General features: G+C 41.7%; 1 protein-coding gene across 3 annotated transcripts in view; it reads right to left on the reverse strand.

Annotated features, from left to right (window-relative positions):
- Positions 1 to 14,940, reverse strand: part of LOC143764541 (tyrosinase-like) — a 36,430-nt gene extending 21,490 nt beyond the window's left edge. Inside the window, exons 1-2 of one of the 3 annotated variants that reach the window (XM_077250318.1) lie at positions 14,583 to 14,940; positions 5,551 to 6,369 (exon numbers count right to left, since the gene is read on the reverse strand). In XM_077250318.1, the coding sequence (XP_077106433.1) occupies positions 5,551 to 6,345 (795 nt within the window). In that variant the 5' untranslated portion in view covers positions 6,346 to 6,369; positions 14,583 to 14,940. Of the gene's footprint in view, positions 1 to 5,550; positions 6,370 to 7,957; positions 8,047 to 14,582 lie in introns of those variants that run through there. The other 2 variants (XM_077250408.1, XM_077250236.1) reach the window with 2 other exon arrangements.
- Positions 14,941 to 17,584: the final 2,644 nt, after the last annotated feature.

The following is a 17,584-nucleotide window of genomic DNA, read 5'->3' on the forward strand; positions in this document are numbered from 1 at the left end:
ACTATCACCTACTGCAGCAAGAAAAAACTCCCTCAAGCCTATAAAACCCCATCTACCACCCCTTGTGGCCGCACGTAACTCCTAAAGCGGTTGGAGCGCCACCTACCGATCCTACGAATGGCGGAATCCCCCAATCCCCCAATCGCAGCTTCAGTTGCAGCTCCTATCCGGAAGGAGTGAGGGGCGAAGCAAGCCCCGTCCAAACCCACCGAGGAAATTGCCTTTTTGAAAACCGCCGTGAACTGGTATCGAGACAAACAGGAACCATCCTGGTGACATAACAAAACCCCATCCCGCCTAGGCCGCAGGCCCCAAAAGATGCTAAGGCAAGAGACAGGACACATAACGGACCCCACAACTGAGCCCACCACAATCCTGCTGCCCCACCCCTCCTGATCCGACTTTGACCGTCGCAACCATAACTCCACCTGGCCCTCCGCCAAGAATACGTCCCTGGCCAATAAACCCCCCGGCCCTTTTTTGTTTGGTGCCACCAACTCTCCTACTCTAAAGGCCCCAAAAAAGGCCAAAGAAAACGCCAGCCGAAATAAACAAAGCTCAAAAAACGAAGAACACAGCGAAGACAATGCTACGCCCAATTTTTCCAAAACATTAAAAGACACCGGCCGCCTTGAATCTGTTCCTCTGGGCCGCCACCTAAAACCTTTTACGGCCCTCTGCACCAAAAAGGACTTGGTGATATCTTCCTGACACCGCAATTTGCAACCAAAGGCCAGAGCCGCCATGACTCTTGACACTTTTGCAGGAGACCAACCCTCTAATGCCCCCCGGCTCAACCATGACAACAGGATCCCGATCTGATCCTGGTGGCTCCGCCCACCCGATGCCGCCGCCAGCAAAACCTCCCACTCCCGCCAAATTGCCTGATAGGCCTCCCAGGTTCTGGGAGCCAACGACGCCTTAATCAATGCCTGAGCGTCCCGGACACCGCTAGCCAAAGTTCTGGAGGGCACTCCAAACCGACCATCTCCGCCTCCGGGGCCAATGACCGAAAGCGATCGAACTGTAAACGAGAAAGAGAGTCAGCGATAGAGTTATGAACTCCAGGCACATGCGACGCTGTAACGTGCGCGTTCAAAGTCAAACACAACAGCACCAAACGCCGTAACACGCAAACCACTGGCGGCGATGATGCAGACAAACTATTAATCGCGCACACCACCCCCATGTTATCGCAGCGAAAACGAACACGCCTATTCCGAAAATTATCTTGCCACAAGTGCACAGATACCAAAATAGGGAAAATCTCCAGGAGAGCAATGTTACGAACTAGACCAGTAGAAATCCAACTCGCAGGCCACTTTGCCGCGCACCATTGCCCTTGAAAATAAGCTCCGAAACCCGAACCTCCAGCTGCGTCAGTGAATAACTCCAACGACTCGTTATCAATCACGCCCGACATAAACAACGACCTGCCGTTATATGACTCCAGGAACTCACTCCACACTGCCAAATCCTCCTTATGCTCAGCTGATAACCGCACGAAATGGTGAGGAGCCTTAACTCCAGCCGTAGCGCTAGCCATCCTTCTAGAAAAAACTCGCCCCATTGGCATGACTCGACAAGCGAAATTAAGTTTCCCGAGCAACGATTGCAGGTCCCGCAACGGCAACTTACGCAGACGACCAGTCCGCACAACATCTTCCCGCAGGCCCGTCAATTTGTCCTCAGGCAAACGAAACTCCCACCTCACGGTATCAATGACTATGCCTAAGAAACACAAGCACGTACTCGGGCCTTCCGTCTTGCCCGGGGCCAGCGGGACCCCGAACCGCAAAGCCACCCATTCAATCGCACTCAAAATCCTTGCACAGCAATCGGACCCCGCCGGGCCGATGCACAAAAAATCATCTAGGTAGTGTAGGACCGCATCGCAACCAGACACGTCCCGTACCACCCATTCCAAAAAAGAACTAAACGCCTCGAACAGTGCACAAGACAGCGAACAACCCATGGGTAAACATCTGTCAACAAAAAATTTATCCTCCCAAAAACATCCAAGAAGTCTAACGCTAGACGGATGAACCGGCAACAAACGAAAAGCGGATTCTATGTCCGTCTTTGCAAGCAGGGCGCCCTTTCCGCATCTCTGCACCCAAACAACCGCTTCGTCAAACGATGCGTAAACAACCGAGCACAACTCAGGATCGATGCCGTCATTTACCGACCTACCCTTAGGATACGACAGGTGTTGAATAAGGCGAAATTTACCCGCTTCCCTCTTAGGGACCACCCCCAGAGGGGAAACAACTAAGTCCTCAAACGGAGCGTGGTCAAAAGGGCCAGCCATGCGGCCTAAAGCCACCTCCTTACGTAACTTCTCTGAAACCACCCCAGAGTTTAACAAGGCTGAACGCAAATTTTTTCTAACAACGGGAACCGCAAAAGGAGGTGCCGGAATAACAAAACCTTCCGTAAAACCAGACAATAACAGTGCCGCCTTCTCCTTATCCGGGTACCTACTTAGATAAGGGACCATCCTTTCCACCCTCACCGGAGTCTCCCCCATGGGAATTACCTGAACCTGATTTTGCCTTGCCCTTCTTAAAGCATTTTGCGGCACCGTGGGAGGAACCACTACAGTGGGAACACAAATGTTTAAATCTACAATTGCTTCCAAATTTGCACTGTCCCTCATTAAATTGCCAGCAGACGCCCAACTTCTGTCCGCCTGCCTGACCGGCGTTGCCTGAGGAGCTCCCTGCACTGGACTGAGATCCATGGCCGGACCCACCGGCCCCCCCTTGAAAGGGATGGCCGAACTTGTACTGCGCCATCACGCGCAACCAGAGACCAATATCTTTCTGGTCCCACCTAATGGCCGGCCGAACAGCTTTTCTCTGCCTAAACTGCTCATCGTACCTCAGCCACGCCTGACCGCCATACACCCTATGAGCCTCGCCGATGGAGTCCATGTAGCAAAATAGCCCCGAGCAATTCTCCGGAGCCTTCTCGCCAATAACACTGGCCAAAATAGCAAACGCCTGAAGCCAATTAGCAAAAGTCTGGGGAATCAAACGCCAACGCCGTTTTTCTTCCTCCTCCTTTTTTAAATCCTCCTTCTTCCCCTTGTCAATGTTAAATTTCTCTAGGGGGAGCAGTGAAAAAATTTCAACGTACTCGTCCCTGCTAATCTTCTCCCTGACCTCTTTTTTAAGATGCGCCCCCAACAGGCCCTCAAAACACACGTAAACTTCACCGTGCGCCCTATCATCCAAATGAACCCTACACTCCTTCTCCTTCTCAGTCTGCACAGAAACTGAAACTGGCTCCGCAACCTCAGCCTGCACTGCTGCTGCACTAACCGGACTCCGTGATACACCAGACCACGCACCTAGAAAACCCTGCGAAGCCACATCACGATCCAATCTAGCTAGCAAGTTCTGCACATTAACCAAAAGCTCCCGAACCCCTGCCGTTTCACAGCCGCCTGCTACCCCCGCCGCAGCTACACCGCTAAGCGCTCCCTGACCCCCACTAAGCGCAGGCGCACTAGCATCAGAAGAACACACACGAGACACAGACGCATACTCACCGGGCTGCAAGGGATCTGTGGTCCCTCCAGCCGGAGTGCTGGTATCCGGACGTCCACGGACGGCCCAGTCCGCCACCGACCCGTCCAAAGGTGTGCCTTGTGGGTGTCCGTCAGACCCGCTGCTCCGGGACGCCGCTGGCCCGTGGGACCCCGGATTCGGACTCCACGCGATAGGGGGAGACGCCGCCTGGACCGGCGAGGGCACATCCAGCTGACCGGCGCCAGCTGCACTCCAGGCCGCTGCAGGAGGCTGTCCGCTCCAAAGCCCTGGAGCAGGGGGACCCCCTGCCGCTGCTGTAGGGGCCGACCCGGCGCCGTCCTGCCTCGGGCCGCCCGCCCCGGTTCCATCCACGGCTCCTCTAGGCCCCGCTCGCAACGCCGAGGCAGGCCGCGCGGCGGTACCGGCACCGCCGCGGCCTCCCGCTGCTCTAGGCCCCAAGCGCTGTCCGGCGCGTCTAGGCTCCGCCCCCACCGCACCACGAGGTGAGGGCCTTCCAACCGCCGCTGCGCCCCGCCTGGCAGTCGGATTCCTCCCAGGCCGGGGCCTGCTCGCCATCGCTCTTACCGGCGCCCGGCCTGGAGGGTCCCGGGAGGGGCTCCTACGCCTGCGGGGGGCGCTAGGCCCAGGATCCGGCGATAGGCGCTCGGGGGGCCGTGTCCGCCGAGCCCGCCGATCAAGGTGAGGGACCGCCGGCAGGGATCCGCTGCCGCCGGCGCCGCCATCCAGCAAGTGGGCCACCTGTGCCTCCAGCCATCCAGGAGGCCGGGAGGCTGCAGCCGCCCTCAGGCTCAGCAGCACCGCATCCACACCGGACATGCTGCTGCTTTCAGTGCTGGTGAGCGGGAACTGACCGGCCCCCGCCCCCTGACACTTCCCTAACCCTCTCTTCACCTAGCCCCCCGCCCCCTAATCTGTTAACCCTTTTGGCCCCCGCCCCCTCCTCTCCAACCCATTGTCATGCTGGCCTCCGCTTAGCCGTGGGGGGGAGGGGGCGGCTCGCTCCGGCCTGTCCTTGATAATAATGGTTATAGGATGTTTTGCCCCAGCAGTTCACCCCCAGCAGTTCGCCCCCAGCAATTCGCCCCCGGGTACATTTCATCCTCAGCAGTTCGCTCCCGATTGTCCTTGTGGTTCATGAATTCCGTCATCAGTCCATCATCAATCCACACGTCACAAAAGTACTGTACAGAGTGCTGCACTTTTGTGACATGTTAAATCAACTGTTTCCATCTGACGTCAAGGGGAACTGCACTCCGCGACCCAAGGAGCTGCAGCTGCGACAGGTAAGTATCATCCTGGGGGCCAAATGCTGGGGAAGAAATGTGAGGGGGCGAAATGTACCCGGGGCGAACTGCTGGGGGCGAACTGCTGGGGGCGAAACATCCAAATCCCGATAATAATTACGGGGCATTTTTTCTTATAACTCCGCATTGTGGCATCCTTCTGTTATTCATCCTGGAAATATATGAACTGTGATTTTCTCATTCTCCTCGGACAATATAAGTGTGTACAGGGATATGGACCCCGATTAGTATCACCTAGTTGTCAATTGATTAATCCCTTTCCAGGAGGAATAACAGAGGCAAAGCACAACATGAGTTCTAAGAAGAGATGCTACTAAATTGTTACAATATGATGAATTCAAGAATTAGCTAAAAAAGACACTTGAGCAACTGGGATCATATCTTTTACTCCAGTCACATCCAGAGCTGACATATTTCTACTTTTGTTGTACATCAACCATAAATCTGATGCTTTCTGGGAACTCAACTTCTCCAACAATACGATATAGCAATGTATTATTTGCAAGAAACAGAAACTGAACGTGCAGGGAGCAGCAGCAAGGTATGCACCTGAATTGTTTTTTAAGCTACCAGCAGAATTTTGAATGCAGCTCTGAATGTGACTAGAGGATAAGACATAATGGAACGAAGGTCAGCACATGAGGCACAGTGTAAAAATGAGTTCTCTGAAGTCATTTCTGGATACTTACTTTCCAGGATGCAAAGTACGAGTCTTCATCCAGGAAGCCTTGAGCGTTATTGGCTCCAAGGAATTGGTTGGTGCAGATGGAGCAGTTCTTCTCCCCTCTCCAGTCATAATAAGGAATGGCGAAGTCTTCATCTCCAGTCAAGAGCTGAATTTCCCTCTCAAGGAACATGAGACCCAGGCGATGCCAACCAGGGAAAGCCGGACCCTGATGGGCGTAGCTTGTGCTAGAATTAAATATGCCATTGACCAGAAGGGGCTTCATGGAATAATAATGGATCCAAGCAAAAACGTCATAGATGGTTGCGTCCACAAAGCGGTATGCGTCCCTGTGGTGTCTGTCCCCGGTGGACAGGATGACAAAATCTGCGCTTTTTGTGGTTTTGGCCAAAGCCAAGTAACTGAAGAACCTCTTTCTTTCCAAAAGTGAGAGCTGGCGGATTTCTTTCCGCACCACGGTCTTTTCGCGATCGCACTCGACTCCGGCGTGGCCGTACCTGCATCGGCCGCAGTTGTAGCCGCTGTAGTTTCCGAAACATGTACAAGTGCTCTTAAAATAAAAACGCGGCCAGTCTAGGCGATCATCTGAAAATTGGGGAACTAGTCTAGCCTCCAGTAGTGTAATGGCCACATCGTTAATACACTGGCCACGTCCAGATTGTGATCCGCAGGGGCTACCATCCTTCCAGAGTGGGCAACAAGTTTTTGAACTTTGGGCTAAACTTGTGGTACACGACCTGGGGAACTGACAATGGACGGCACCCAGGAACAGCACAAAGAATGTACACAATGTAAACATGGTCACTGGATAAAGACACCCCTTCTAGAGAAAAACAGAAATATTCAGAATATTACACCTACTGTACATTTATATAAGTACCACAGATACAATATGCCATAAAAAGAAGAGTTCTAGCAGTTACATCCTTGTACTGTACATAGGAGCAGTATTATAGAAGTTATCTTCTTGTACATAGGGGCAGTATTACTGTAGTTATATTCTTGTACATAGGGGCAGTAATATAGTTGTTATATTCTTGTACATAGGAGCAGTATTATAGTAGTTATATTCTTGTACATAGGGGCAGTATTACTGTAGTTATATTCTTGTACATAGGGGCAGTAATATAGTTGTTATATTCTTGTACATAGGAGCAGTATTATAGTAGTTATATACTTGTACATAGGAGCAGTATTATAGTAGTTATATTCTTGTATATAGAGGACAGCATTATAGTAGATATATTCTTGTGCATAGGCGGCAGTATTATATTATAGTCTTGTACATAGGGGGCAGTATTATAGTAGTTAAATTATTGTACATAGAGGACAGCATTATAGTAGATATATTCTTGTACATAGGGGGCAGTATTACAGTAGTTAAAGTCTTGTACATAGAGGACAGCATTGTAGTAGATATATTCTTGTACATAGGGGGCAGTATTATAGTAGTTAAATTCTTGTACATAGAGGATAGCATTATAGTAGATATATTCTTGTACATAGGGGCAGTATTATAGTAGTTAAATTCTTGTACATAGAGGACAGCATTATAGTAGTTATATTCTTGTACATAGGAGCAGTATTATGGTAGTTATATTCTTGTACATAGAGGACAGCATTATAGTAGATATATTCTTGTACATAGGGGGCAGTATTACAGTAGTTAAAGTCTTGTACATAGAGGACAGCATTGTAGTAGTTATATTCTTGTACATAGGAGCAGTATTATAGTAGTTATATTCTTGTACATAGAGGACAGCATTATAGTAGATATATTCTTGTACATAGGGGGCAGTATTATAGCAGTTATATTCTTGTACATAGGGGGCAGTATTATAGTAGTTAAATTCTTGTACATAGAGGATAGCATTATAGTAGATATATTCTTGTACATAGGGGCAGTATTATAGTAGTTAAATTCTTGTACATAGAGGACAGCATTATAGTAGTTATATTCTTGTACATAGGAGCAGTATTATGGTAGTTATATTCTTGTACATAGAGGACAGCATTATAGTAGATATATTCTTGTACATAGGGGGCAGTATTATAGTAGTTATATTCTTGTACATAGGGGGCAGTATTATAGTAGTTATATTCTTGTACATACAGTATAAGGCAGTATTATAGTAGTTATATTCTTGTACATAGGAGCAGTATTATAGTAGTTATATTCTTGTACATAGGGGCAGTATTATAGTAGTTATATTCTTGTACATAGGAGCAGTATTATAGTAGTTATATTCTTGTACATAGGGGCAGTATTATAGTAGTTATATTCTTGTACATAGGAGCAGTAGTATAGTAGTTATATTCTTGTACATAGGAGCAGTATTATAGTAGTTATATTCTTGTACATAGAGGACAGTATTATAGTAAATATATTTGTGACGCTAGTCAGTACTCACAGACAGACCGTGAAGGAGAAGAGTCAGATGTTCTGGGCTCAATAGCAAGAGAGTACATAGATAGCCAAGGGAAAAGACGAAGGCGTAAGTCTGGTCACAGACCAGAGTCAATAACATGAGATAGCAGATCAAAAGCCAAAGGACAACACAAATGGACAGTCAGGACACAGTCCAAAGGGTCAGGCAGCAGAAGATCAGAACTCAGAGCAACAGAATCAAGCTAACACTCACCAAGAAGCACAAACTACGTCTGGCAGGGATCAGGGGCAGACAACTCAGCTAAATAGCTATGGGATCAGCAGAACACTGAACACATGCAGAAAGTCCCGCATATCCCAGTCACAGTATTGTACAGCCAAGCTGTCAATCAAAACACAGCTCAGGAGGACAGTTTCCATAGAACTGCATAGCAATCATTTACCGAGTGGTGGTACCGTGACAATATTCTTTTACATAGGGGGCAGTATTATAGTAGTTATATTCTAGCACATAGGAGCAGTATTAAAGTAGTTATATTCTTGTACATAGGGGGCAGTATTATAGTAGTTATATTCTTGTACGTAGGGGCAGTATTATAGTAGTTATATTCTTATACATAGAGGCAGCATTGTAGTACTTATATTCTTGTACATAGGGAGCAGTATTATAGTAGTTATATTCTTGTACATAGGGAGCAGTATTATAGTAGTTATATTCTTGTACATAGGAGCAGTATTATAGTAGTTATATTCTTGTACATAGAGGCAGTATTATAGTAGTTATATTCTTGTATATAGGGGGCAGTATTATAATAGTTATATTCTTATACATAGAGGCAGTATTATAGTAGTTATATTCTTGTACATAGGGATCAGTATTATAGTAGTTATATTCTTGTACATAAGGGCAGTATTATAGTAGTTATACTCTTGCGCATATGGGGCAGTATTACAGTAGTTATATTCTTGTACATAGGAGCAGTATTATAGTTGTTATATTCTTGTACATAGGGGAAGTATTATAACAGTTATATTATTGTACATAGGGAGCAGTATTATAGCAGTTATATTCTTGTACATAGGAGCAGGATTATAGTAAATTCTTGTACATAGGAGCAGTATTATAGTAGTTATATTTTTGTACATAGGGGGCAGTATTAAAGTAGTTATATTCTGTTACATAGAGGCAGTATTATAGTAGTTATATTCTTGTACATAGGAGCAGTATTATAGTAGTTATATTCTTGTACATAGAGGCAGTATTATAGTAGTTATATTCTTGTATATAGGGGGCAGTATTATAATAGTTATATTCTTATACATAGAGGCAGTATTATAGTAGTTATATTCTTGTACATAGGGATCAGTATTATAGTAGTTATATTCTTGTACATAAGGGCAGTATTATAGTAGTTATACTCTTGCGCATATGGGGCAAGTATTACAGTAGTTATATTCTTGTACATAGGAGCAGTATTATAGTTGTTATATTCTTGTACATAGGGGAAGTATTATAACAGTTATATTATTGTACATAGGGAGCAGTATTATAGCAGTTATATTCTTGTACATAGGAGCAGGATTATAGTAAATTCTTGTACATAGGAGCAGTATTATAGTAGTTATATTTTTGTACATAGGGGGCAGTATTAAAGTAGTTATATTCTGTTACATAGAGGCAGTATTATAGTAGTTATATTCTTGTACATAGGAGCAGTATTATAGTAGTTATATTCTTGTACATAGGAGCAGTATTATAGTAGTTATATTCTAGTACATAGGAGCAGTATTAAAGTAGTTATATTCTTGTACATAGGGGGCAGTATTATAGTAGAAATATTCTTGTACGTAGGGGCAGTATTATAGTAGTTATATTTTTGTACATAGGGGCAGCATTATAGTACTTATATTCTTGTACAAAGGGAGCAGTATTATAGTAGTTATAGTCTTGTACATAGGGAGCAGTATTTTAGTAGTTATATTCTTGTACATAGGAGCAGTATTATAGTAGTTATATTCTTGTACATGTGGCAGTATTATAGTAGTTATATTCTTGTACATAGGGGCAGTATTATAATAGTTATATTCTTGTACATAGAGGCAGTATTATAGTAGGTATATTCTTGTACATGGGGAGCAGTATTATACTAGTTATATTCTTGTACATAAGGGCAATATTATAGTAGTTATACTCTTTCACATATGGGGCAGTATTACAGTAGTTATATTCTTGTACATAGGAGCAGTATTATAGTAGCTATATTCTTGTACATAGGGGAAGTATTATAATAGTTATATTCTTGTACATAGGGGGCAGTATTATAATAGTTATATTCTTGTACATAGGGAGCAGTTATACTAGTTATAATCTTGTAGATAGGAGCAGCATTATGGTAGTTAAATTCTTGTAAATAGGAGCAGTATTATAGTAGTTATATTTTTGTACATAGGGGGCAGTATTAAAATAGTTATATTCTGTTACATAGAGGCAGTATTATAGTAGTTATATTCTTGTACATAGGGTGCAGTATTATAGTAGTTATATTCTTGTACATAGGAGCAGTTTTATAGTAGTTAAATTCTTGTACATAGGAGCAGTATTATAGTAGTTATATTTTTGTACATAGGGGCAGTATTAAAGTAGTTATATTCTTGTACATAGAGGCAGTATTATAATAGTTATATTCTTGTACATAGGGGCAGTATTATAGTAGTTATATTCTTGTACATAGGAGCAGTAGTATAGTAGTTATATTCTTGTACATAGGAGCAGTATTATAGTAGTTATATTCTTGTACATAGAGGACAGTATTATAGTAAATATATTTGTGACGCTAGTCAGTACTCACAGACAGACCGTGAAGGAGAAGAGTCAGATGTTCTGGGCTCAATAGCAAGAGAGTACATAGATAGCCAAGGGAAAAGACGAAGGCGTAAGTCTGGTCACAGACCAGAGTCAATAACATGAGATAGCAGATCAAAAGCCAAAGGACAACACAAATGGACAGTCAGGACACAGTCCAAAGGGTCAGGCAGCAGAAGATCAGAACTCAGAGCAACAGAATCAAGCTAACACTCACCAAGAAGCACAAACTACGTCTGGCAGGGATCAGGGGCAGACAACTCAGCTAAATAGCTATGGGATCAGCAGAACACTGAACACATGCAGAAAGTCCCGCATATCCCAGTCACAGTATTGTACAGCCAAGCTGTCAATCAAAACACAGCTCAGGAGGACAGTTTCCATAGAACTGCATAGCAATCATTTACCGAGTGGTGGTACCGTGACAATATTCTTTTACATAGGGGGCAGTATTATAGTAGTTATATTCTAGCACATAGGAGCAGTATTAAAGTAGTTATATTCTTGTACATAGGGGGCAGTATTATAGTAGTTATATTCTTGTACGTAGGGGCAGTATTATAGTAGTTATATTCTTATACATAGAGGCAGCATTGTAGTACTTATATTCTTGTACATAGGGAGCAGTATTATAGTAGTTATATTCTTGTACATAGGGAGCAGTATTATAGTAGTTATATTCTTGTACATAGGAGCAGTATTATAGTAGTTATATTCTTGTACATAGAGGCAGTATTATAGTAGTTATATTCTTGTATATAGGGGGCAGTATTATAATAGTTATATTCTTATACATAGAGGCAGTATTATAGTAGTTATATTCTTGTACATAGGGATCAGTATTATAGTAGTTATATTCTTGTACATAAGGGCAGTATTATAGTAGTTATACTCTTGCGCATATGGGGCAGTATTACAGTAGTTATATTCTTGTACATAGGAGCAGTATTATAGTTGTTATATTCTTGTACATAGGGGAAGTATTATAACAGTTATATTATTGTACATAGGGAGCAGTATTATAGCAGTTATATTCTTGTACATAGGAGCAGGATTATAGTAAATTCTTGTACATAGGAGCAGTATTATAGTAGTTATATTTTTGTACATAGGGGCAGTATTAAAGTAGTTATATTCTGTTACATAGAGGCAGTATTATAGTAGTTATATTCTTGTACATAGGAGCAGTATTATAGTAGTTATATTCTTGTACATAGAGGCAGTATTATAGTAGTTATATTCTTGTATATAGGGGGCAGTATTATAATAGTTATATTCTTATACATAGAGGCAGTATTATAGTAGTTATATTCTTGTACATAGGGATCAGTATTATAGTAGTTATATTCTTGTACATAAGGGCAGTATTATAGTAGTTATACTCTTGCGCATATGGGGCAAGTATTACAGTAGTTATATTCTTGTACATAGGAGCAGTATTATAGTTGTTATATTCTTGTACATAGGGGAAGTATTATAACAGTTATATTATTGTACATAGGGAGCAGTATTATAGCAGTTATATTCTTGTATATAGGAGCAGGATTATAGTAAATTCTTGTACATAGGAGCAGTATTATAGTAGTTATATTTTTGTACATAGGGGGCAGTATTAAAGTAGTTATATTCTGTTACATAGAGGCAGTATTATAGTAGTTATATTCTTGTACATAGGAGCAGTATTATAGTAGTTATATTCTTGTACATAGGAGCAGTATTATAGTAGTTATATTCTAGTACATAGGAGCAGTATTAAAGTAGTTATATTCTTGTACATAGGGGGCAGTATTATAGTAGAAATATTCTTGTACGTAGGGGCAGTATTATAGTAGTTATATTTTTGTACATAGGGGCAGCATTATAGTACTTATATTCTTGTACAAAGGGAGCAGTATTATAGTAGTTATAGTCTTGTACATAGGGAGCAGTATTTTAGTAGTTATATTCTTGTACATAGGAGCAGTATTATAGTAGTTATATTCTTGTACATGTGGCAGTATTATAGTAGTTATATTCTTGTACATAGGGGCAGTATTATAATAGTTATATTCTTGTACATAGAGGCAGTATTATAGTAGGTATATTCTTGTACATGGGGAGCAGTATTATACTAGTTATATTCTTGTACATAAGGGCAATATTATAGTAGTTATACTCTTTCACATATGGGGCAGTATTACAGTAGTTATATTCTTGTACATAGGAGCAGTATTATAGTAGCTATATTCTTGTACATAGGGGAAGTATTATAATAGTTATATTCTTGTACATAGGGGGCAGTATTATAATAGTTATATTCTTGTACATAGGGAGCAGTTATACTAGTTATAATCTTGTAGATAGGAGCAGCATTATGGTAGTTAAATTCTTGTAAATAGGAGCAGTATTATAGTAGTTATTTTTTTGTACATAGGGGGCAGTATTAAAGTAGTTATATTCTGTTACATAGAGGCAGTATTATAGTAGTTATATTCTTGTACATAGGGTGCAGTATTATAGTAGTTATATTCTTGTACATAGGAGCAGTTTTATAGTAGTTAAATTCTTGTACATAGGAGCAGTATTATAGTAGTTATATTTTTGTACATAGGGGCAGTATTAAAGTAGTTATATTCTTGTACATAGAGGCAGTATTATAGTAGTTATATTCTTGTACATAAGGGGAAGTATTATAGTAGTTATTTTCTTGTACATAGGGTGCAGTATTATAGTAGTTATATTCTTTTAAATAGGAGCAGTATTATAGTAGTTATATTCTTGTACATAGGAGCAGTATTATAGTAGTTAAATTCTTGTACATAGGAGCAGTATTATAGTAGTTATATTCTTGCACATAGGAGCAGTATTATAGCAGTTATATTCTTGCACATAGAGGCAGTATGATATCAGTTATATTCTTGTGCATAGAGGCAGTATTATAGTAGCTATATTCTTGTACATATAGTAGGAGCAGTATTATAACAGTTGTATTCTTGTACATGGATGCAGTATTATATTAGTTATATTTTTGTACATAGAGGGCAGTATTATAGTAGTTATATTCTTGTACATAGAGGCAGTATTATAGTAGTTATAATCTTGTAAATTGGAGCAGTTTTATTCACATAGACGCAATATTATAATGGCTATATTCATGTACATAAGGGCAGTATTATAGTCATTATACTTTTGTTAAGATTAGGACTCTGGAGTTTTTTTTATTGTGCAGGTATTTAGGATTCCAGATCATCTCCTATATTATCTTATTTTTTCTTTCTAGTAGACATTAATACTGCTGTAACTTTTACCCCAGTTCTTAATGGTTTCTGGGATCCGGAGCCCATGTTAGGGTATGTGCACACATATATTTGAGCTCTGCGGATTTTTCCTCAGCGGATTTGAGAAATCCGCAGGTAAAGGGCACTGCGTTTTACCTGCGGATTTACTGCGGATTTCCCGCTGATTTTGTGCGGATTCACACCTGCGGATTCCTATTATAAAGCAGGTGTAAACAGCTGCGTAATCCGCACAAAAAATAACATGCTGCGGAATGTAACCCACAGCGTTTCCACACGTTTTTTTCCGCAGCATGGGCACTGCGGATTGTGGTTTCCATAGGTTTACATTGCACTGTAAACGCATGGAAAGCTGCTGCTGACCCGCAGCTGTAGATCCGCTGCGGATCCGTAGTAAAATCCGCAATGTGTGCACATAGCCATACACAGAACAGAGCAATGCTTATATAGCTGACCTGTATATTTGGCCCTGGAGTCTTCTTTTTAATGTACCAGAATGGAATTATTACCTGTGAGTTGTGGCGTCTTCTGCTCTTCTTGGTGTCCAGGTGAGATGTATTGATGTTTGGCTGCCGCTGTTCTCTTTGCCCTATGACTGGCACCTATACATATATATACTGGCCTGAGTTGTGTCACCTGAGTAGGGCGGCTGTTACCACAGACCAGGCGGCATCTTCCTTAATGATATTCCTGATATGACCTCAGTGACTTCCTAGTGATGCACTATTCTGTACTGTTCCTGATGTCAGTCTTTGCCATGGTTGACGCATGAAGAATGTCCTCACGGAGCAGAAGTAGAGGAGGAAGTCTGCAAATCCTCGCAAAAGCAACTGAAGCATCACAGTTGGCACAAGAGCTCATGCTCTAGTACTTTTTCATAGAAAACAACTTTACAATTAGTGCAGTTGATTAAGGATTTATGCATTTTGCATCTCATCCTGTGTTGGACCAATAACATGGCGTTGCTGGCCTGCAGTGGTCCGTAGTCCGGACTATGTGATTTACTCAGACTCCATTGTGACTTTCCATACATAGAGCAAGATGAGTGATCCAGAGTCTGTGGAAAGGTGGGGACGTGTCCGGATGTTTCAACACAACCAGACCAAGAAAAGGGTCCTATTGCTGTGGGATGAACCAGTAAAATGTTTCCTTTTTAGAGTGCCCCCTGCAGGAGAAATAGGATATTACCTTACAGACCCTGAACTGATTAATACATAAAATAATGGACACAAATTGTAACTCATGAGTCTGTGCACGCTGTTGTAATGGCTGTAGAGATTCTCTTATTATTTATGTTTGATTATATCCTTACAACATATTCCACAGCGTTTTGCAGCCACCAACGTCACTATCCCCATTGGGGCTCACAATCTACATTCCCTATCAGTATGTCTTTGGAATGTGGGAGGAAACCGGAGGACCCGGAGGAAACCCACGCAAGCACGGAGAGAACATACAAACTCCTTGCAGATGTTGTCCTTGGTGGGATTAGAACTGAGGACCTCAGCGCTGCAAAGCAACAGTGCTAAGGTATGAGGAGGGCCAAAGGGACCAATAAGACACCTCCACTATTTGCAGACCTTTTGGTGGCCATTTTAGGGTATTTTAACCCCATTTTCTCCTATATGCACCGTACACTTTGCCGTTATTGAGCTTTCCCAGGAGTTTGCATAGACAGGTCGCTCAGGTGAGCAGATTACTTGGCTTTAATAAAGCATCACCCTATGGTCGGGTACCCTCTGTTTCCCTACAGTGTCTATCTGCTATTATTAACAGCACATTTCACACAGGTTTAGCATTGTGGGAGATTACTTAAAGGGGTTGGTAAGGATGCGAAAAATTGGCTGCTTTCTTTTAGAAACAGCGCCATCCCTGACCTTGGGTTGTGTGCGTTATTGCTGCTCATCTCCATCCACTTCAATAGGGCTGGGTTACAGTACTAGTAGTCTGTACCCTATGGATAATGGATGGGGGAAATCCTATTACATGAAATGGAACCTGTAATGTCTTTCTATCCTAGCTGTCCACTAACATCTGTTTTAGCTGTAGGAGAGACAAAGAGAAGCCACTATTTCTGCAGGAAGGGTTTTATTTCCAGGTTCTTACTTTATTTCAGTAAGAGATTATTGTATTATCATAATTCCGTATACTTCTTCCCCTTCTTTTCTTTCTTTTTTTCTTCTTCTTCCTTGTTCTTTTTTTCTTATTATTATTATTCTTCTTTCTTTTTCATCTTTTTTATCTGCTGCTTTGTCTTCTTTTTCTTTATTCTTTCTTGATATTTCTTCCTGCTTCATTTTTCTTCTTCTTACTCTTCTCCTTTCCATTTCTTCTTCCCCTTCTCCTTTATCTTCTTTTTCTATATTTTTTATTTTTCTTCTTCTAAAATTACTTTTATTTTAAATGTAAGCATTTTAACAATGATCTACCCTTTATACTTCATACATTGAACAAAACCCATCAGCAGTAGTTGTCCTGGTAATTTGATACAATGTATCCACTGCAGATAAAATGTGTCAGTTTAGTTTAGACTGAATACAGTTAAAAAAAAGTAAAAAACCTTGTGAAAAGTATCACATCTGTGCAGGTTTTTTTCTCCATATTTGATCTTGCAAAGAGAGAAATGGTTTTAAAAATGTATATTAGAAGGTTACAGAGAATTTTATTTTAAAGCAATTGCCACAAAGGACATTTATGTAATTTGCACAAGTCACATCCAGGCAATGATTGAATGGTGCGGTGTCCATCTAGTTCCACTATTTCTACAGAAGTAGAAGGAGCCCATTCACATGCTGCCTGGATGGCCAATTCATCTGCTGGATTTAACCCCTTCATGACCCAGCCTATTATGACCTTAATGACCTGGCCATTTTTTGCAATTCTGACCAGTGTCCCTTTATGAGGTAATAACTCAGGAACGCTTCAGCGGAGCCTAGCGATTCTGAGACTATTTTTTCGTGACATATTGGGCTTCATTATAGTTGTAACTTTAGGTCGATAATTTTTGCGTTTATTTGGGAATAAATTGGAAATTTGGCAAAAATTTTGAAAATGTCGCAATTTTCAAATTTTGAATTTTTATTCTGTTAAACCAGAGAGAGTTATATGACATGAAATAGTTAATAAATAACATCTCCTACATGTCTACTTTACATCAGCACAATTTTGGAAACAAACTTTTTTCTGTTAGGAAGTTATAAGGGTTAAAAGTTGACCAGCGATTTCTCATTTTTACAACAAAATTTACAAAACCATTTTTTTAGGGACCACCTCACATTTGAAGTCAGTTTGAGGGGTCTGTATGGCTGAAAATACCCAAAAGTGACACCATTCTAAAAACTGCACCCTGCAAGGTGCTCAAAACCACATTCAAAAAGTTTATTAACCCTTCAGGTGTTTCACAGCAGTAGAAGCAACATGGAAGGAAAAAATTAACATTTAACGCTTTAGTCACAAAAGTGATCTTTTAGCAACAATTTTTTTATTTTCCCAAGTGTAAAAGGAGAAACTG

The sequence above is a fragment of the Ranitomeya variabilis genome, chromosome 1, assembly GCF_051348905.1.
Source record: "Ranitomeya variabilis isolate aRanVar5 chromosome 1, aRanVar5.hap1, whole genome shotgun sequence".
NCBI lineage: Eukaryota > Metazoa > Chordata > Amphibia > Anura > Dendrobatidae > Ranitomeya > Ranitomeya variabilis.